General features: G+C 53.7%; 1 protein-coding gene across 14 annotated transcripts in view; it reads left to right on the forward strand.

The window, feature by feature from the left end:
* Nucleotides 1-1,002: 1,002 nt before the first annotated feature.
* DOCK1 (dedicator of cytokinesis 1) overlaps nucleotides 1,003-20,859 on the forward strand; it is a 539,709-nt gene continuing 519,852 nt past the window's right edge. For 12 of the 14 annotated variants that reach the window (XR_014827178.1, XR_014827177.1, XR_014827179.1 and 9 more), the window contains exon 1: nucleotides 1,040-1,191. Coding sequence is in view for 6 of the 14 variants with exons in the window: in XM_021072613.2 (XP_020928272.2) it covers nucleotides 1,146-1,191 (46 nt within the window). In the remaining 8 variants the exon portion in view is untranslated. Of the gene's footprint in view, nucleotides 1,192-20,859 lie in introns of all 14 variants that reach the window. The other 2 variants (XM_084995915.1, XM_084995916.1) reach the window with 1 other exon arrangement.

Consider the following 20,859-nt stretch of genomic DNA (forward strand, 5'->3'; position numbering starts at 1 on the left):
TCTTGGTTTTGACCTTTCTATTCTTTTCTGAAATTATGGCAAAAAAATAAATGTGTGTGTGCTTTCAAGATTTTCCTTGGAGAAAGCTGAAACCCCATCTTTTGCTGATGTGGGGGACAGGAGAGCCGGTGGCCCCGCAGTTCCTAACAGGCCCTGTGTGTCTGCTCCTGGCCTGGGTGGGCTTTCCTTTCTGGGCCAGCACCTCTCCCACTTCCTCTCTCTCCCTATTTCATAGACGTCCGGTCTTCTTAAGTTAGCAGAAGTTTCTGGAGGCCCAAGGAGGCTGAGGTTTCGGGGCCTCCTGGCCTCTCTGGGTAACTGCACTTATTCCCCGCGCCCTGGAGGAGGTCGCCTCCCTGAAAGCACAACAGCCCGGCACTGCCCGCCCTGGGTGTCCCCGTCCAAGGACTAGGAGCCCACCTAGCTCTTGAGATCCTCCTCATCACCTCCCCACCCTGAGCTGGTCCAGCTGGGTGCTCCCAGCACCCCGGGCACTGGGTAGGTGCTCAGTGAAGGTTGTCGAATGAATGAATGAACCACGTGCTTCCCGACTGGCTCCTGCCAGGGGACCTGCGGGTTTGCTAGGTTCAGGCCTCTTCCCCAAGGCGGAAACGGAGTCGGGGACGTGACCTCTCCAGGGCCAGTCGAACCCCGGGGCTGTGCAGGCCCCAAGCTTCCCACGTTGCCAAGGACCCCCCCGGCCCCCTCCGCGCGGGGCGCACCCCTCTCCCAGCCCGGGGAGGGTTCCCTGACTCCAAGAAACTCCGAGGATAAAGACGAGACCGCGCCTCTGCGGGGGCGCTCCTTGGGGGCGGTGGGGGGGTCGTGAAGCAGGAGCTCGGGGGCCAGGCTGGGGTCCGGGGCTGGGGGCGCAGCGGGGACGCGGCGATCGGGCCGGCGCGGGAGGGCGGGGGGCGGCCCAGCGCCCGCCGCGTCCCGCCTCCCGCCTCCCGCCGGCGCTCCCGGCCTTTCCCATCCGGCCCGCGACGCTCCGCCCGCCCCGTCCCACATGACACCGCCTCCGCCGCAAACTTTTTCCACCCCATCCTGTCGCGGCTCGAAAGGAATGGAAAATGGCGGCCTAGGCGCGGAGTTTCCTGGCGGAGCGGCGGCGGCGGCCTGGGCGCCGGGACGCGGGCGGCACCATGACGCGCTGGGTGCCCACCAAGCGGGAGGAGAAATACGGCGTGGGTGAGCCGTGCCCCGCGCGGCGCGCTCGGGGCGGCCCGGGCGGCGGGGCGCGGGCGGGATGCGGGGTGGCCGCCGCGGTGGCCGGGACCTCGCGTCTCCGCCCCGCGCGAGAGTCGGGTCGCGCCCCGTCGGCGGGCACTGCCCACTCGCGTCCCCGGCGCACGCTGTCCCCGCGCCCCCTCCGGAGCCCGGGAGAGCCGGGCCGGGGACACGCAGGGGCGGGGGGCGGGTTGTGTCACTTCCCGAGGGTGTCCCCTCCGACATCCAGTTCCCGGGCGGCTACCCTGGCGGCGGAGCCTTCCTGCCTCGGGGCTTGCCCCCCGACTCCTGGATCCCGAACCGGGGCGGGAGGCCCCGGGGGCATTGTTCTGCCGCGCCTTTTTGCTCTTCGCGTGAAGTTGTGCCCGGTGTCTGGGGCTCCGGGTGGACAGTTTCAAGTTGCAGCGATCAAAGCGAAGAATTGTGCTCGCCCCTGGTGGGAGGTGGCGTGCGCGACCTGGGCGGGCCGAGCGCGCCGCCGGCCGCCTGGTGGCCCAGCCGTGGACCATGCGGGACCCTCGGAGACCAGCGGCCGAGCGGCTTAGGAAGGGCGGGGACCTGCCCTGGCTCCTCTGCTCTTTGTCGTTTCCTGAGGATTTTGCAGAGGGAGTCGTTTGCAAGTTTACATTTCGGAGCAAGTACACATTCCAGAGAGCGAGGCTTTCCTTAGAGGCAAAACAAACAGCCCCAGGCCCCTGTGCACTCGGCTGCCCTCCTCGCTGGAGCGGGCAGCCCGGCCTGCTGAGGCCTGTGGGTTCCTGCCTTCTCTGAACTCGCCCACCGGAGGCACGGGTCTGGGTCAGCGGCTGCTCTCCCAGCCCCACCTCTTCTCCGTGGGTTTCCAGTCTCCTGCTCCACCATCCAAAGGGGTCTTTGAGCACGTCCTCAGCCAGGCAGGACTGCCTGACTCCGAAGGCCTTTTGTAACCTTGGCCTCCCCTCCAAAGCCGCGGGTGCCCTCCTGGGTTCCGGCACTGCAGCCTGCGTCCCCCTTCCCCTCCCGGCCCTGAGCCTGTGCACTGCCCTGGGAAGGAGTGCCTGGCCCACCCCACTGCTGGTCTGGGTCCGTCCTGGTCCTCTGACTCTCTGGGAGCCTCCTGGGTGGTTCCAGTGCCTGGGGCTCTGTTTACTTTCTCTGAAGCCAGTGGCTTCTCTGGTAGGTGGTGGAGACATAGCGTGACGCTGGCCTGGACACTGGGACAGGTCTGGGTCGCCCTGGGCCTGCACCGGCTTGTTCCCCTTGCAGCACTGCTTTGGGACCATGGTGGATGGATTTCCTGCCCACCTCCGTTTTAGGGATGAGGCCTGAGGCTCCGGCCGGTTTACAAAGGTCAGCAGCAGAGCCGGGCCTTCTGACTGCAGCTGAGTTTGTAAGCAGCATCCTGTGTGTGTTCAGGTGGTTTCGGTCCAGACAGAAACGTCCCTGTCAATCTGCATTTGATGAGGGAGCTTTAGGGGTGGAGCTTCCCGCTGGGACCCTTTCAGCACGGGGGCCTTGGGGGTGTGGGCTGTGTGGGGAGAGGCCTGAGAGGCGAAGGAGGAGCTGGAGCACTGCGGAGAGGCCGGAGGAGAGCCCACTGCCCTGGGGACCAGGCGGTGACCAGCATTGGCTCCTGCCGACGACCTGCTCCCTCCGTTCTGTGCTGGGGATGGGGGGTGGGACGGGGACATGGACAGAGGGGGATGATTCTACCTCCCCCCATTTCACAGCAGCAGCGGGCAGGTTAAAGCCTTTAGTAAGTGCTCCATCCTGAAACTGAACCCTGGCCTTGGCTCTAAAGTTCAAGGTCACCCCCACTGCCCCCTCCAGGAGACCGGGGAGGGGCTTCTCTTTAGGACGCCGTATTTGAAGACTCTTTGATACCCTTGGCTCCCAGGGTGACCTGTGGGTGTAGATCCTGTGAGGGTGCCTCTCCTGTCGTGTCTAGAGACCAAAGGGAAGGTCGACGAGTGGAGCTGGCAGGGTCTCTAGTGGGGCGGCGGCTACAGGCAAGAACAGGGCTGGGTCCTTCCTCGGTAGGTAGGTAACTCACACACCTTCCAGAAGCTTGGCTAGCACTCACTGCCGCGGTCTCTGACATCACACCTGTGGCTCCTACTTTGGTTTTCGGGAAACACCATGTTGGAAAGTTTCCAAAGAAAAGCATGCTGGATGGTTTTGCCAGGCGGTTCAGAGAAGGATGCTGTTGGGAGAAGGATGCTGGTGGCGGCAGGGGAGGGGGCGGGGGCTGTTCTGCTTAGTTTCATCAGGTGGAGGTGACAGAGCTGAACCCAGTGGGAATGACAAGAGCACAACTCTTTTAGCACCAGAAGGAGCTTTAAATAACTGGAGCCCCCCACCCCTGGCTCCTGATTGGGGGGAGGAAGCAGAGGACACGTGCATTCAGACGCCCCCTGGGCGTTTGCGGGAGGGTGCTGGCTGGAAGGATGGAAGTCCTGGGTGTATGCACTCATTCCCACGAGCTAATTGGCTCTTTCTAAGGGAAAATCACTGGATGTCCCTTTTAGCAGCCGAGGGTTTTGTTGGTGGTGGGGGGAAACCTCACAAGGGGGCTGTGTCTCCCCAGATGGGCTCTGGCGGGTCTGTGGGCGGCCGCGCTTCCACCCGGCCCTGGTCACTTGGCTCTTGAATGAATCACGAGGGGAGAGCAAATGGTAAACCTCCCTCTCATTTGGAAACATGAATCACAGCTCATTGTTCCCCCAGTTCTTCAGATCTGTTAGAAGCATTGTTTGTAAATGAGACCGTTATTTTTTATTTTGCAAAATCAGGAGAGGAGTAAACAGCTGATCTGTTGCTTCCTTAGCAAAGGCAGGAAATGCTGGTTCCTTGGTTTCATCCCCGTGGGTGGGGGGTGGGGGGAGGGCCACCTGTGAAATGTACCAGCCTGTTAATTTCTTCCTTTGGGGTGGAGTTTGGAGGGTCAGTGTTTACAGACCTGGCTTATTACCACAGGCATGAACTTTGACCTAGCTGTCACACTGAGGGGTTGGGACAGGTGAACCTTTCCGTCGTCCTCCAGCGAGGCAGTCTTGTGTCCCAACACCAGTAAAATTGTGTCCATAGGGCTGCTCCTGAGATTAGGTGAAAAGATGCAGTGTGTCCCATCTCAGGAGGGAGTGGGAGGCAGAAAAAGCCCCCCAAATGTCCATGCCCCACTCCCCAAGACTTGTGAACATGATGTGTGATTTTGCAGCTGTGATTGTGGTTACGAACCCCCGGGGCGATTATCCTCACATGGGCCCCCAAAGCAGAGAATCTTTTCTGGCTGGTCACAGAAGAGGGACTTAGAGAGATGCGGCAGAAGAGGAGTCAACAACCCGAGCCTGGGAGTGTGCGTCGTGGCGCAAGGGAAAGGAATCCGACTAGGAACCATGAGATTGCAGGTTTGATCCCTGGTCTTGCTCAGTGGGTTAAGGACCCGGCGTTGCTGCGAGCTCTGGTGTAATTTGCAGACCTGGTTTGGATCCTGTGTTGCTGTGGCTGTGGTGCAGGCCAGCCGCTGTAGCTCCGATTCGACCCCTAGCCTGGGACCCTCCCTATGCCACTGGTGCTGCCGTAAAAAAAGCAAAAAAAAAAAAAAAAATTACAAGCCAGGAGAGGGGAGAGGTTGCTGGCCCTGAGATTTGAGGGTCCACTTGCTTGCATCGCAATGAGGCCTCAGGGAGCTAAGGGTGGCTCCAGCTGACAGCCAGCAAGGAAACGGGACCCCAGTGCCTCAATCACAGCCGGGTTCTGCCCATACTCAGGATGAGCCCGGAGAGCAGGTTCATCCCTGAGCCTCCCAGGAGAGCCCTACCGGCCAGCACCTGGGCTTTGGACCCAGAGCCTTTGGGTGTCTGACCTGGAGCCCAGTGACATAGTGAAAGTGGCTGGTGTTCCCCTGCTCAGGGGGTGGTGCTTCGCTGGGGCAGCAATAGAACATGGGTGGAGGCCGCGTGGAGGGCAGCCGGGGAGACAAGGTTCTCTTTCCAGCCTTTAGCTTTGTTACCAAGCAGATGGAACGAACTCCAGTGACCCCAGTGTGCCCTTCCCTCTTCACTCTAGGCAGAGCTCGAGCAGGGATGTGGGCGTTGGCACCGTGACTTTTCTTGGTCTAATTTGATTGAGGAGTAGTTGATTCACACGGCTGTGTTTCTGCTGCACAGCAGAGTTATTCAGTTATATATGTATAATATACGCACACCTAACTATTCTTTTCCGTTATTGTTTATCACAGGATATTGAATACAGTTGCCTGCGCTGTGCAGTGGGACCTTGTCTATGCAGCCTACATACAGCACTTTGCATCTGCTGACTCCAAATCCCAGTCCACCCCTTCTCCGCCTCTTCCCCCTTGGCAACCCCAAGGCTGTTCTGTTTGTGCGTCTGTTTCTGTTTCCTAGTTAAGTTCTTTTGTGTCCTATTTTAGATTCCACATGTAAGTGATTTCACATGGCACTTGTCTTTCTCTTTCTGACTTTGTTCACTTAGTGTGATAGTGTCTAGGCCCACCCTTGTTGCTACAGGTAGCATTATTTCATTGCTTTTTATGGTTGAGTAATAGTCCACTGTGTGTATATGGCACATCTTCTTTATCCATTCATTTGTTGATGGACATTTAGGTTGCTTCCATGTCTGGGCTATTAGAAATAATGCTGCAATGAACAGTGGGATTGCTGGGCATTTAAAATTTCTGACTCTTGGAGTTCCCGTCGTGGCGAAGCGGAAATGAATCTGTCTAGGAACCATGAGGTTGTGGGTTCGATCCTGGCCTCGCTTAGTGGGTTATGGATCTGGTGTTGCCGTGAGCTGTGCTGTAGGTTGCAGACACGGCTCAGATCCTGCATTGCTGTGGCTGTGGTGTAGGCTGGCAGCTGCAGCTCTAATTTGACCCCTAGCCCGTGAACCTTCATATGCTGTGGGTGTGGCCCTAAAAGGACAAAAAAAAAAAAAAAAGAAAAAAACCCCCTAAAACTTCTGGCTCTTAGTTGCTCTGTGACCCTTGAGAAAATTACTCCTGCTTTCTTGGCCTCAGTTTCCTCATCTGGAAAGTGGATTTAAGCCTGCCTTCTGCTAAGACCTGTGAGTATTCATTGAACTGGTGTCCTCAGAGTGGGAAGCTGTGAGATGAGCATTTGAGATAAGCCAGGCACTCCCTGGCGTGGTGCTTTTGGTAAAGTTTTATGTAATGAAGTGCAGGTTAGAAATGTAGTGACAAGTGATTTCCTGTTTAGACCTGACAGTCATGGTGGCTGGAGGAGTACTTTTTTTCCGAGGTTTCTTTCTTTTTTTTTTTTTTTTTTTTAAGGGCCACAACTTTGGCATATGGAAGTTCCAGGCTAGGGTTTGAATTGGAGCTGCAGCTGCTGGCCTACACCACAGCTACAGCAATGTGGGAGCCGAGCCACATCTGCAACCTACACCACAGCTTTCGGCAACACCGGATCCTTAACCCCCTGAGTGAGGCTAGGGATCAAACCTGAGTCCTCATGGATACTAGTTGGGTTCTTAACCCACTGAGCCACAACGGGAACTCCCCAAAGTTGATTTCTTAATGGTGCGTTTTGCCCCCATGTTAGGGGGAAGTGACGTTGGCCTGGCGTTTATGACATGTGTATTCAGATAAGCCCTGGGCGATGATAATTAGCAGGATGGGTAATGTCAGTGAGCTTGGGAGCGTGGGAGTCGCAGCGAGATCCCTTTTGTGGGCTAGAGTAGCAAGCCAGCTGCTCCTTTTGGGGAAGAAAAATTAGATTTGATCGTAAGTAAATAGAAACGCAGACATTTTCATTCACTGGAGTTGCAGAAAAACCAAATTAGGGCGTCTGATATTTCTGCAAACCTGATTTTGCTTTGGAAACATTATAAACATTTTAAATTTATTGTTGTGCCAATGTTCGCCCAGAATATCAGACGTCTTCTTAGGATTGTCTTAAGGTCTATGAACAGTCCTTTCTCTTGGTCTCTTGTGACCTCTGAGGATGCAGGTAATGAAAACATGGAGAGAGATAGGCAATTGTGAGTCCTGTACTGGGTGCAGGAGAAAAGCCACAGTGCCTGGGCCCAAGGCCACCAGCGGTCTTTCTCTCCCTCCCTCTCTCTTCTTTCCTTATCTTTTTTCTTTTTTTTTTGGGAGGTGGGGAGGTTGGCTGTGCTAGTGGTATGTGGAAGTTCTAGGGCCAGGGATTGAACCCATGCCACAGCAGTGACAACGCCAGGTCCTTAACCCACTGAGCCACCAGGGAACTCCTCTCTCTCCTTTCTTTTTCTCTTTCTTCCTGCTTCCTTCCCTCTTTCCTCTGTGCTTTCCTTCCTCTCCCTTCTTTTCTTCCATTAAACTTTGGATCTTCAGGTAATTAGAGACATGACAGTGGTTAAGAAATAAGCAAAAAAAGAAATAATCCAGAGAGATCCCAACATCCGTTTCCCTTAAGGTCCAATCTTGCAAAACTGCAGCACAGGATCAAACCTGGGTATTGGCGCGGGTACCATGAAGATACAGAGCCTGTCTGTCCCCTCGAGGTCCCCTCCTCTGGTCCTTTTGTGCCCACACTCCCTGCCTTTTCCCTCCGGCATAATCCCTGGCAACCGTTAATCTGTTCTCCGTTTCCATCATTTTGTCATTTCCAGAATGTCGCCTGAGTGGGACTGTACACTGCGTGACCAAAAGGAGGGCCTCTTTGTGCTCCGCATACCTCACCAGCGAGCTGGGTTGGTTGCTGTGGGTGCGGATAGATTGTTTCTTGTCATCGCTGAGCCGTGTCTGGAGGTGCGGACGTGCGGCAGACGGTTTAACCCCCCGCCTGGGTTCGGGCTGCCACGCGTACAGCTGCTGTGCACATTTGTGTGCAGGTGTTTGGTGTGCATGTAACCTTCAAAGGCCCGGGAGCGCGATTGTCGAATTGTATGGCAGTTGCATGTTTGGCATTTTCAGAACCTGCCAAACTTTTCCCCAGCGGCTGTGCCATTTTACGTTCCCACCAGCTGTGTGTGTGTGTGTGTGTGTGTGTGTGTGTGTGCGCGCGCGCACGTGCGCGCGCACACGCGTAAGAGCTCCAGTTTCCCTGTATCTTCGCTGACATTTCTTTCTGTCCCCGTGGTCTGTTTTCACCAGGCTGAGAGGGTGTCGGGGCGTGTCATTGGGGGTCCAGTTTGCCTCTCCCGCCTCTCAGCCCACCCTTGAAGGGGACCCGGGTGCGATTTGGGAGGTGAGCCCGTGTGGGGTGCAGGGAAGGCTGCCGATGGATGTGGGGCCCGCAGTGTCAGGGCCACGGAGCTGGGAGATGCTCCAGTTTGTTCAGGGCAGGGCCCGAGTCTGCTCTGAAGAGAAGATTCTGGAGTGGGCAGCTGGCAGGCAGGTGCTACAAGGGGCGATGCCTGAGGCTTCAGACTCGCTCAGCCCCCGGATTTGAGCCTCCAGGGGCTTCGGGGTCCCGGGGCTCCCAGAACCTGTCCTGGCAGGATACTGAGCGAGGCCTCTCCTCGTTTGCTGCCTTAACACCCGACTTGGGGCGTCAACAGTGGGAGTTATTTTCACACTTTGGGAGGAGAGACGTCCAAGATGAATGTGTCAGCAGGGTTGGCTCCTTCAGAGACCTTTTGCTGTGTAGACGGCCGTCTTCCTGCCGTGTCCTCACGTGGTCTTCCCGTGTGTGTCTGTGTCCTAGTCTCCTCTTAGAAGCACCTCGTCACACTGGATGGGGGGCCACCCGATGATGTCACTCCACCTTAGGCTCTTTTGTAGTTTCTTTCTTTTCGTATTTTTACTTTAAATTTTTTTTTTTTTTTTTTTTAGGGCTGCACCCATGGCATATGGAGGTTCCCAGGCTAGGGGTTGAATCAGAGCTGTAGTCGCTGGCCTACGCCACAGCCACAGCAACTCGGGATCCGAGCCACATCTGCAGCTTACACCACAGCTCACAGCAATGCTGGATCCTTACCCCGCCGAGCGAGGCCAGGGATGGAACCTGCCTCCTCATGGATGCTAGTCAGATTCGTTTCCACTGAGCCACGCTGGGAACTCCCTCTTAGTCCCTTCTTTAAACGCCTTGTTTCCAGGTACTGAGATACTGGGGTTAGAGCTTCAACACTGGAATTTGGGGGGACAGAACCCAGCCCATAAGAGTCGCATTATCACGACCTAAGGTTTTTCCGCCTGTGTTTCACTCTGCTTTTGGATGCTGCCATTTGGGTGACTTTTCCTGTAAGCTTGTGGGTCCCCAGGGCTTAGCAGATGCCTGGGAGGTGGGAGCTCATGGTGGAAGCCCCCCTTTCTTCGCGACACTTGCAGAATCTAATTAGTTTCTGTGTTCCTACCTGGAGGTTCCTTGTAATCACCTTGGCGACAGGACAATAAGATCAGGTGGTTTGGGACCTGGAAGGAAGCTGCTTAGGTTTATTTATTTACTTATTATTAATTTTTTAAAAATTAAAACATAGTTGAGGAGTTCCTGTTGTGGCTCGGTGGTAACTAACTAATCCGACTGGTAACCATGAGGACGCAGGTTTGATCCCTGGCCTTGCTCAGTGGGTTAGGGATCTGGTGTTGCCATGAGCTGTGGTGTAGGTCGCACACATGGCTCGGATCCTGCATTGCTGTGGCTGTGGTGTAGGCTGGCAGCTGCAGCTCCGATTGGACCCGTAGCCTGGGAACTTCCATATGCTGCAGTTGCGGCCTTTAAAAAAAAAAAAAAAAAAGGTATGGTTAATTTCTGATGTGGTATCAATCTCTCCTGTAAGCAGAGTGACCCAGTCATACGTATTATATACATTCTTTTTCTCATACTGTCTTCCAGCACGTTCTATCCCAAGTGATTGGATAGTTCTCTGTGCTGTACCGTAGGAGGGGCGTAGGTTTGAAGTGGGGTCGTGTGCAGTGCTCGTGGGCGTGGGGGGAGGGAGTGCTGGTGAAAGCGCCTTCCCCAGGGGTGGTCATCCAACCGCCCGCCCCCACCTGTGCCCACCTGCTGGCGGATGAGGCTTATTTCCAGTCTCTCACCAGCCGAGGTTTTGTGGCGCGAGTGGAGGGCCAGGCCCTGCTGGATCCAGAACCCCAGGTCTCCCGTGATGGCAGGGAGGGCCTTAGGCACCTGTCTTGCGTGTTCGTGTGGGCCCAGTGGACAGCTCCAGGGGTGCTGGTCACGGTGGACCAGCCCCCGTCCACAGCCTGCAGGGGCCCAGGGCGGTCAGGGGCGCTTTAATTTCAGGAGCTAACGGGGCCGGGGAGGGTGTTGGCTTGTGGCAGATGAAGGACATCGTGTGTCCGGAGGGTCATTTGTAAGCACCGTGTAGGCTCGAGGCTGCAGTTTACCTGCATGCAGGTGAGCTGCTGAGTGTACCTCCACACAGGTGCACTTCTGCCTCCCAAAGGCTGAAGGTTTCACCCCAGACAGATTGCTTGTCCACCTGTTAAATTTGCATCTGGGTTCTCAAGGGTTTTCTTTCAGCATGAGGTCTGGGCCAAGGAGTAGGCTTGGGACTCGAGAGGTGTCTCGCTCTGAATTTCGGCTCCATCTCCGACTAATTGAGTAAGCTTGGGCGAGTTGTGTACTTTCTCCTCTGTCTAGCTGGCGGCAGCACTGCCCTCCTCAGGCAGTTCTGGGGGTAAAGAGGCAGCCGCACACACCGGCCCCTGGGCTGTGCTTGGCAAAGGTTAGTTTCTTTCATTATTGATTGTTTGTTAAGTATAAGCCTTGTGTTGCCTGAGACTGAACCTCTAGTTAATTCAGGCTTTTTTTCCCCAACAGCCCCCCCACTGCCATCTGACTGGGGGACTAAAGCAGGGTGAGCCTGGACTTCCGTCCCTGCTTGCTGTCAGGTGGGGGTGGACCCTGGGGAGAGCTACTGAATGTCTTCTCTAGAATGTTCGCTCTGAGATGAGATCAGCAGTTGGAGTTCCTACTGGTTCCCAGGGGTCCTGAGGGGACCTGATGAAGGCTGATCCTTGACGCTCCCCGAGGGAAACCTCTCATCATAAATGTTCCTTGGTGGAGCTCCTGCTGTGGTGCAGTGGCAATGGAATTGGCCTTGTCTTGGGAGCTCTGGGACGCAGGTTCGAGCCCCAGCCCGGCACAGTGGGTTAAGGATCTGACTTTGTCCCAGCTGCAATTCAGGCTGAAACTACAGCTGGGATCTGATCCCAGGCCTGGGAATTCCATCTGCCAGGGGGCGGCCAAAAACAAACAGCAAGAAACCAAACAAAAAACCCGGTCCCTTGGAGTCTTCATCGGAGTACTGGCTGTCTACAGGTGCAGTTTGCTGTGGCCTTTCCTCAGGAGTGTGATACAAGATTCCTGTGCCATCTTGAGTGATTTGTTTCACTTGCTTGGGTAGGTTAGGTACACTTTTTTTTGGCTGCGCGTGTGTCCTGTGGAAGTTCCTGGACCAGGGACCAAACCTGAGCTACAGCAGTGACAATGCCGGATCCTTAACCTTCTGCGCCACCAGGGAACTCCCTCACGTGTTCTTATTGATGCTTATTTTCCCTTGATCAGGAAGCGCTGTGATGGACCCCTCAGCACCACGGGCGCTGAGCCCGGATCATAAGATGTCACAGCCTTCCGTCCCCAGAGTCCTTGGCAGATCCGACAACCAGACCCCTATGAAGATGGGAAGAGATGTGAATGGGTTCGGATGCTGCCTTGTTCTTTGATAGATATTCTGCCACTCGTGTCCTAGAGATTTAGGGTGTTCTTCTCTGTCCTCAGCCCGGGAGGTTGCTGGCGTGGGTGGGGGAGGGAGGGGAGCAGACCTGGGAGCCTAAGAAAAGCCACTTTCCGAAACGGTCATCTTCCGGGAGCTCCCGCTGTGGCGCGGGGGGTTCGGAATCCAACTGCAGAGGCTTGGGTCGCTGCGGAGGCTCGGGTTTGACCCCCGGCCCAGCACAGTGGGTGAGGGATCTGGCATGGCTGTAGCTGTGCTGTAGGTCGAAGCGGCGGCTCAGATCTGGTCCCTGGCCCAGGAACTTCCATATGCCCCGGGCGTGGCCATAGCAAATAAATAAGTAAAGAAATGAAAGGGTCGTCTTTAGATGTACGTGTATGTATAACCGACCCAGTTTGCCGTACACCCGGAACCAATGCACCATTGTGAGTCGACTGTACTCCAGTAAAATTTAAAAAAAATGTATGTATAAATCACATACAAGAAAAAAAATATTCATCCTCATAACTGCCCCTTTGTTCTCACCACCCGAAAAAGAGCACAGCACCCCGAGGCTCATTCCTGCACTGAATTCTTTCGGCCTCCGGAGATGGTTCTGGAAGCCTGCTCATGAGCCCTGGGTCTTGGCTAGGCCGGAACCTTCACTGGCTGAACGAGCCCTTATCTTTCGGGTGAGGGTCAGTCGGTCAGACCCACAGTAACCCAGGGTGAAGTGTGAGGACTTGGTGGCAGAGAGAGCCCTGGACCTGGGGTCGGATGCCCGGAATCCAGGCTGGGGCAGCACCTAGGGCCACCTTCTTGGCCTCAGGGGGGCTGCAGGCCCTTCCCCTGGCAGCTGGGAGAATCGCCGTGCTGTGCTCACCTCTCCGCTGACCCCCCGCCCCCCCGCCCCCCCAGGAGCTGGGAGGTCTTTTTTGCTGGAGGCCTTTCAGCAGGAAGAGGTACCACTCAGATTCCCTTACTGCATTGGTCTTAACTTATCATGGAGGAAATATGCAATTTCTGGTGATGATTTTCATCACTTCTTCATTGGAAAAGGGCACTGTGGCCTCATGAGCTTTAGTTTTTTCCCTAAAGTTTTGGGGGTGATGAGCGTCCTGCATGAGCCGCTCACTGGGCCCCTGGGTGTCGAGCTGAGCAGTGACGGGCGGATGGAGAAGGCGTGTCCCAGCTTCAGGGATAAAGAGTGGTCCCTCCCTCCCTCCCTCCCCTGTGCCCCCTCCTCTCCCCCCCCTTCCTTCTTACCTGCCAGCTTTGTTCTTAGACCCTGAGACTCAAGAGTCACCCTGTAGTTCTTCCCCACACAGCTGGATTTTTGCCCTTAAACGCTACGGTGTTTGGCGCTTTGGGGATTTGCAGGGCTGTGGATCTGTTTGATATTTTTTTTACACGCCGGAACCAACATGTTCAGTTTGTCTTCTCAGAGTTCCTCCTCCAGCCCAGCTCTCAGATCAGACTGCTTAGGCTGCTCCCCTCTTGGAAAGGGCCCCCTTTATTTATTTATTTTTTCTCTATTCAGGGCCGCACCCACAGCATATGTAAGTTCCAGCCTAGGGGTCGGATCAGAGCTGCAGCTGCCGGCCTACACCACAGGCACAGCAATGCAGGATCCAAGCTGAGTCTGTGATCTACACCACAGCTCAGGGCAACAACGGATCCTTAAGCCACTGAGCGAGGCCGGGGATCAAACCTGTGTCCTCATGGATACTAGCGGGGTTTCATATTGCTCAGCCACAGTGGGGGCTCCGAAAGGGCATCCTTTAAAAGTGCCCTTCCTGGCCTTCCTGGCCTCACTTCCTGCTACGCTCCTCTTCCACTGAGTGCCTGGCTGGTCCCAGGTCACGGTCTGTAATTTCCTGCTTTTGCTTGACAGGGTCTGTGCCAGATTCAGCTTTTGTTCCCGGCATTGCAGGCTGCCGGAGCCCTTTTTTTTTTGCGTTTTAGGGCCACACCCATGGCATATGGAGGTCCCCAGGCTAGGGGTCGAACCGGAGCAACAGCTGCCAGCCTACACCACAGTCACAGCAACGCCAGATCCAAGCCGCATCTGCAACCTACACCACAGCTCACGGCAGTGCCGGATCCGTAACCCATTGAGCAAGGGCAGGGATCGAACCCACAACCTCATGGTTCCTAGTCAGATTCGTTTCCGGTGCGCCACGACAGGAACTCCTGATCTCTTCTGAAATCAACTGTCTCTGTTGTTCTCAACCTCAGGCCACAGGATGTGGGTGTAAGAGGGCTGTGGGCCCAGGGAGAGTGGCCCTCAATCCCCAGGGCCTTGGAGTCTGGAGGGAGGAGGAAGGGGAGAGGTGGGGGGAATGCCTGGGGAGGGGGCAGGCTGGCCCCGGGTCAGGGGTCAGGACGGAGGAGACCAGAGGCCAGCCTCCCCCAGAGTTTTCAGCGTCCTGCTTTCCCTTCTTATTTTCATCAACCAGGTTCCCTAAAGCAGGTTCTGGGCTGATGGAGCTGAATGGCCCAGACCATGAGCCTGGGTCATTGCTGCCCGCCCAGCAAGGGCAGGGGGCAGCCGGCCCGAATGTGGGAGGCAGGCCCAGCTCTGCCCAGGAGGGGCCCTGTCTGGGGTTCACTGCCTTGTCCTGGAAATATCAGTGCCATCACTGCTCGGGTACATGGAGTGAAGGCTGTGCCATCCCAGCCAGGACTGAAGTGCTGGGTGGGGAGCCCAGGGGTTGGGGGTGGGTGTTGGGGGGGTGGTTCTGCAGCCCCCTGCCCCAGTTTGCTCCTTATTGACCTGCATGACAGCAATTCCTGTCCCACACATTTGCTCAAGGGTGAAATGGGTGACTTCACATAAAGCATGTTCCGAGCCCTGCGCACTGCTGACCTTCTGAGTCAGGTGTATTTAGGGGGAGGGGGCTGTGCTGTGCATTCTTGGCCTCTACCCACTGGATCCTAATAGCACTCCCTTCCTTCAGCTGTGACAACCCCAAATAGGTCCAGATGTTGCCATGTGTTCCCTGGGGGCCAGATGGCCCCCAATGGCGAGAATAGAGTGCTGGGAGTCGCCCCGACTCCAGCGTGACTGTGTGCTTGGAAGCGAAGCCTTGCCTGCATATCTGGGAGGAAACGTGAGAAACCCCGCAAGGCTCGTTTCCCCATGGGTGAGCTGTGGGCAGGAGCCTTAGGGAGAGGAAGCCCTTGGGGGTGGGGGCTGTGGGGGGATAGCCAGGCACCTGGGCTGTCTGGAGACGTGATGCTTCTGTCTGAGAGACAGACGGCAGTTTTGAGGTCCTGGGAAAGATGCTCGGGTTGCCGGGGGAATTATGGACCATCCCCAGCATCTTGTCTAAGCAGTACCAGTCAGGCCGCCCACAGACCTTCATAAATACGGGAACTCAAGCATTCACTCTTGGAGTTTTATTTGCTGGAATAAAGGCACTTAGCAAGACTCCATTTTTTTCCCCCCTGAAAATAATAACTTATTTTCTTTAACATAATTGACTTTACCAGGGGCAAATAATGATTTAGCAGGAGGGAAATGTGATTATTTTTCTTCCAAATTGCTGTGCTTCTATTAACTTCACAAGATTTATTTTCAAGTCCTTCTAACGTCATGTGTGTTCTGCTGCCCATTTTTCAAAGGCAGGAATGCATCTTGGTCCTTGCGGTACTGAGGCCAGGCTGCTGAGTTTCTTGATATTGTTCTTGGAGGGGGTATTGCTTTTGAGGATTGGCCTGGAGAGGCCGAGGGGAGGGAGAGATGGGGATGGGAGCCCATACTGGGGACCCCTGTGCACGGAAGGGAAGGGAGCTTAGTCTGGCCCACCTCGCTGATGTCTGGTGGTATTTCTGAACTCAAGCTCTGGCCCATTCCAGCCTGTGTGTTCTGGTGGTGCCTCAGTGCCTTGGCATGTGCTCTTCTGTCTGCCTGGGAATACCCTTAATTTACCTTCCAGCTGTCAAGCTTTTCCAGGCTCAGCGCAACTTGTAAACCTTTCTTGTTTCAAAAAATTGATTGGAGTTCCCGTTGTGGCTCAGTGGTTAATGAACCCAACTAGGGACCATGAGGTTGCAGGTTCGGTCCCTGGCCATGCTCAGTGGGTTAAGGATCCAGTGTTGCCGTGAACTGTGGTGTAGGTTGCAGACGTGGCTCGGATCCCGCATTGCTGTGGCTGTGGTGTAGGCCGGCAGCTGTGGCTCCGATTCGACTCCTAGCCTGGGAACCTCCATTTGCCATGGGAGTGGCCCAAGAAAAGGCAAAAAGACCAAAAAAAAAAAAAGAATTTATTGACGTGTGGCTAATTTACAATGCTGTGTTAATTTCTGCTGTATAGCAAAGTGATTCAGTTATATATCTATGTATCCATGTATCTTAAACACACGCATTCTTTTCCATGACGGTTTATTGCAGGCTTTTGAATGGAGATCCCTGTGCTGTACAGTAGGACCCAAGTTGTTTACCCATCTTATATGTCATAGTTTGCATCTGCTCATCCCAAACTCTCAGTCCGTCCCTCCCCCGCCTCTCCTTCCCCTTGTCAGCCCCAAGTCTGTTTTCTATGTCTGTGAGTCTATTTTGTCAATAAGTTCACTTGTGTCAGACTTTACATTCTACATGTCAGTGATTTCGTATGGTGTTTGTCTTTGAGTTTCTTGGCTTGGTATGATCATCTTTAGGTCCATTCATGTTCCCGCAAATGGCATTATTTCATTCTTTTTTATGGCTGAGTAGTATTCCATTGCTGTATGTGTGCCGGAAGTGTAAAAACCTCTTTGTCCATTCATCTCTTCGTGGACATTTAGGTTACGTCCATGTCGTGGCTGTTGTAAATAATGCTGCAGTGAACATTGGAGTGCACGTGTCTTTTTGAATTATGCTTTTCTCGAGATAGATGCTCAGGAGTGGGATTGCTGGATCCTATGGCAACTCTATTTTTAGTTTTTTGAGGATTCTCCTCACCGTTTTCCATAGTGACTGTACCAGTTGACATTCCTACCACCAGTTAGGAGGCCAGCCTTCCTCGACTCAGCCGGCTGCATGGGGGCCCCTTCCAGGCTGTTCTCTGCAGTTCCTTACTTCGCATCTACCTGTGGGAGCCACTGGTGTAGTCCTTCCTCATGGCCCCTGCTGGACAGGGGGCCCTTGGGGACAAGGGCTGAGTTGTGGCCTTTTCTCTGTTCCCTGCACCTGCGTCATCGCGGGCACATGTGCTTGAGTGAAGGTGAAGGGACAGGAGGTTTCACCTCAGCAGGGTGTCAGGAGCTTATTTGAAAGCTGCGAGTCTTGGAGTTCCCGTTGTGGCACAGTGGTTAACGAATCCGACTAGGAACCTTGAGGTTGCGGGTTCAGTCCCTGGCCTTGCTCAGTGGATTAAGGATCTGGCGTTGCCGTGAGCTGTGGTGTAGGTTGCAGACGTGACTCGTTGCTGTGGCTCTGGTGTAGGCCGGTGGCTACAGCTCTGATTCGACCCCTAGCCTGGGAACCTTCACGTGCTGCAGAAGCAGCCCTAGCAAAGGCAAAAAGACCAAAAAAGAAAGAAAGCTGCAAGTCTCCGGTTGGTGGGGGTCCCATCGCTGGATGGGTGGCCCCTTCCAGGATCTGTGGCAGTCAGCTCAGGGATTGGGTGGGTAATTGGGTTCAGTGGCCTTAAATCTCCCCCGAGAGTGGCTCTGTCCCGATGAACGTGGCTTCCTGGTCCCATGCTCCTTGCGTATTTGGTGACATTGATGGGCCAGGGAGCTGAAATATACACTTGCCTTCATGTGTTCCTCAGGTGACTTGGGGCATCACTAGCATTAATGTGATTTAAAGTTCCTAGAACTCCCCACTCTGCCTTCCCCTCCTCTTAGCACTGATATAAAACCACTTCCCAAGTCTTTTTATTTATTTACTTATTTACTTATTTTTAGGGCTGCACCCGTGGCATAGGAAGGTTCCCAGGCTAGGGGTCCAATCGGAGCTACAGCTGCCGGCCTACACCACAGCCACAGCAGCTCGGGATCCAGCTGTGTCTGTGACCTACACCACAGCTCATGGCAACACCAGATCCTTAACCCACTGAGCGAGGCCAGGGATCAAACCTGCGTCCTCATGGATGCTAGTCAGATTCGTTAACCGCTGAGCCACCATGGAAACTCCCCAAGTCTCTTTTTAATGTCGTGCTCTGATGGTGAGCTTTCTTAGTCCGGTTGTTGGCGTGGTCGACTGCAGGGGCCGGACTAGCAGGTGTGTTGAAGGAAGGCTTAGATTTGAGAAGGGGGATGGCAGTGAGTCCTGGTTCCAGCTGTTGGCGCCTCGGGTCCCAGGGAGGCCTCTGATCATCTGTAAAGGGATGGTCTTGCCCCTGCCAGTCATCCTGCCCGCGCTGTGACAAGCCAGTGACATCAAAGTGGAGGCTGTATTTACTGAAGTAGTTGTCATTAACGCAGTGGCCAGCTGGAAGGACCAGTAAGGCGTTTCTCTTTAGAACAGAGGTCGGCAGCCTTTTCTGCAGCAGTCTAGATAACCAGTACTTTAGGTCCTGCCGGCCAGAAGACAAAATTGCAGAGACTCCATAGGTATTTATAGAACTGTTAGAAAAACAAAACCATTTAGGGAGTTCCCATTGTGGCTCTGCGGTAACAAACCCAACCAGTATCCATGAGGATGCGGATTTGATCCCTGGCTTCGCTCAGTGGGTTAAGGATCCAGTGTTGCCGTGAGCTGTGGTGTAGGTCGCAGATGTAGCTTGAATCCCGTGTTGCTGTGGCTGTCATGTAGGCCGGCAGCTGTAGCTCAGATTCAACCCCTAGCCTGGGAACTTCCATGTGCCATGGGTGTGGCCCTAAAAAGCAAAGAGAAAAAAAAAAAAGAAAAACGAAAACCATTTAAAAATGGGAACACTGGAAACCAGTTGCGGGGGTTCCTCAAGAAGTTACAGAGGCTCTCATGTGACCAAGCAGTTCCACTCCTGGGCTGTACCCAGAGGAATGAAAAGCAGGTGTTCAGTCCACTGCTTGTCCAGGAAGGGTCACAGCACACTCTTCACATTCCCCAGAGGTGGAGACAGTCCAGAGCCCATCAGGGCACAGGTGCACACACAGAACCTGGCTTATCCATCTGGATAACAAGAGTGAATTCATCCACGAGTAGGAGTGGGGAGCTGATAGAGGCTCCAACGTGGGCGAACCTTGCAAACGTTACGTAGAGTGAAAGGAGCCAAACCGTTCTTAGCTCGCAGGTGGTACACAGCCAGGCTGTGGTTGGGGAGGTATTATGAGCTGTGATTGGCCAACCCTGGCTTAGAGCCTGAGGGGCTTTACCCTTTGGAATAGTGACTGTTACTTTTTTTTTTTTTTTAATGATTTTTATTTTGTCCATTATAACTGGTTTACAGTGCTCTGTCAGTTTTCTACTGTACAGCAAGGTGACCCAGTCACACATACATAGATACATTCTTTTCCTCACGTTATCCTCCATCCTGCTCCATCACAGGGGACTCGATATAGTTCCCAGTGCTGTACAGCAGGATCTCATTGCTAATCCATTCCAGAGGCACTAGTTTGTACTATTAACCCCAGATTCCCAGTCCATCCCACTCCCTCCTCCTCCCCCTTGGCAGCCACAAGTCTGTTCTCCAAGTCCATGAGTTTCTTTTCTTTGGAAAAATTTATTTGTGCCGTATATTAGATTCCAGATATGTGATATCATATGGTATTAGTCTTTCTCTTTCTTACTTCACTTAGTTATGAGAGTCTCAAGTTCCATCCATGTTGCTGCAACTGGCATTATTTTGTTCTTTTTTATAGCTGAGTAGTATTCCATTGTGTACATGTACCACATCTTCTTAATCCATTCATATGTCAATGGACATTTAGGTTGTTTCCATGTCTTGGCTCTTGCGAATAGAGCTGCAGTGAACATGCAGGTTCATGTGTCTTTTTCAAGGAAAGTTTTGTCCGGAGATATGCCCAAGAGTGGGGTTGCTGGATCATATGGTAGTTCTATATTTAGTTTTCTGAGGTACCTCTGTACTGTTTTCCATAGTGGTTGTACCGAGACTATTACTTTTGTAAAAATATTATGTGCTAATTATGAAAACAAAGCAAGCAGCATGGAAGTTCCCTTTGTGGCTCAGTGGTGAGCGATCCCAACTAGGATGCATGATCCCTGGCCTCTCTCAGTGGCTTAAGGATCTGGCGTGGTCGTGAGCTGTGGTCGTGAGGACATAGATGTGGCTGGAATCCCGTGTGGCTGTGGCTTAGGTGTGGGCCGGCAGCTGTAACTCCAATCAGACCCCTAGCCTGGGAACCTCCATATGCCGCAGGTGGAGCCCTAAAAAACGAAAAAACAGACAAAAAAAGAATGCCAGCAAGAGAAGGATGTAAAAATCTCCCAGGTGTTCTCCAAATAACGTACCAGAGATAACCCTGCTTCTACTCATATCTCTCTTTGCATGTTCACGGTAGACAGAAAAATGGAAGATTCATAAACTGGCTTTCCTTTTGTCTATGCCTGCAGCGTGTGGAAGTCCCTGGGCCAGGGATTGAACCTGTGCCACAGCAGCAACCCGAGCACATGTCAAATCCTTAATCTGCTGAACTGCAAGGGAACAGCGCTTAAAAAATTTTTGTAATCGTTGAATTACAACGTTGTGTTAGTTTCAGATGTGTAGCACTGTAAAACCGTTATCTTTTTACTTATAGATTATTAGAGCTTTTCCTCATAGGTTATTTTGTAATAATTTTTAGAGTCTTTTTCCTTAGAGATTATTACAAAATACTGATTATGGTTCCCTTGCTAGACAGTAGGTCCTTGTTGGTTATCTAGTATATATACAGTAATTCATGGGCTCTTAAAGTTGAAAGGGAACATTGCCTCAGTTTTCTCATTGAGGCTAGACCTGGGCTGGGACCCCCCCCTCTGGGATACCCCCCCTTTAGTGCTTTAATGGACCCAAGAGGCCTCTGAAGTGCTGGGAGTGGGGGAGGGGCAGGGAGTGTTGCGTGAAAGGTTAAAAAATGGTGATTTAACAGAAATCC

Source organism: Sus scrofa, chromosome 14 (assembly GCF_054392235.1).
Source record: "Sus scrofa isolate SSC_HxYL_T2T_F1_AM1 chromosome 14, Sscrofa_HxYL_maternal_Yorkshire_Landrace_v2.0, whole genome shotgun sequence".
NCBI classification, from domain to species: Eukaryota; Metazoa; Chordata; class Mammalia; order Artiodactyla; family Suidae; genus Sus; species Sus scrofa.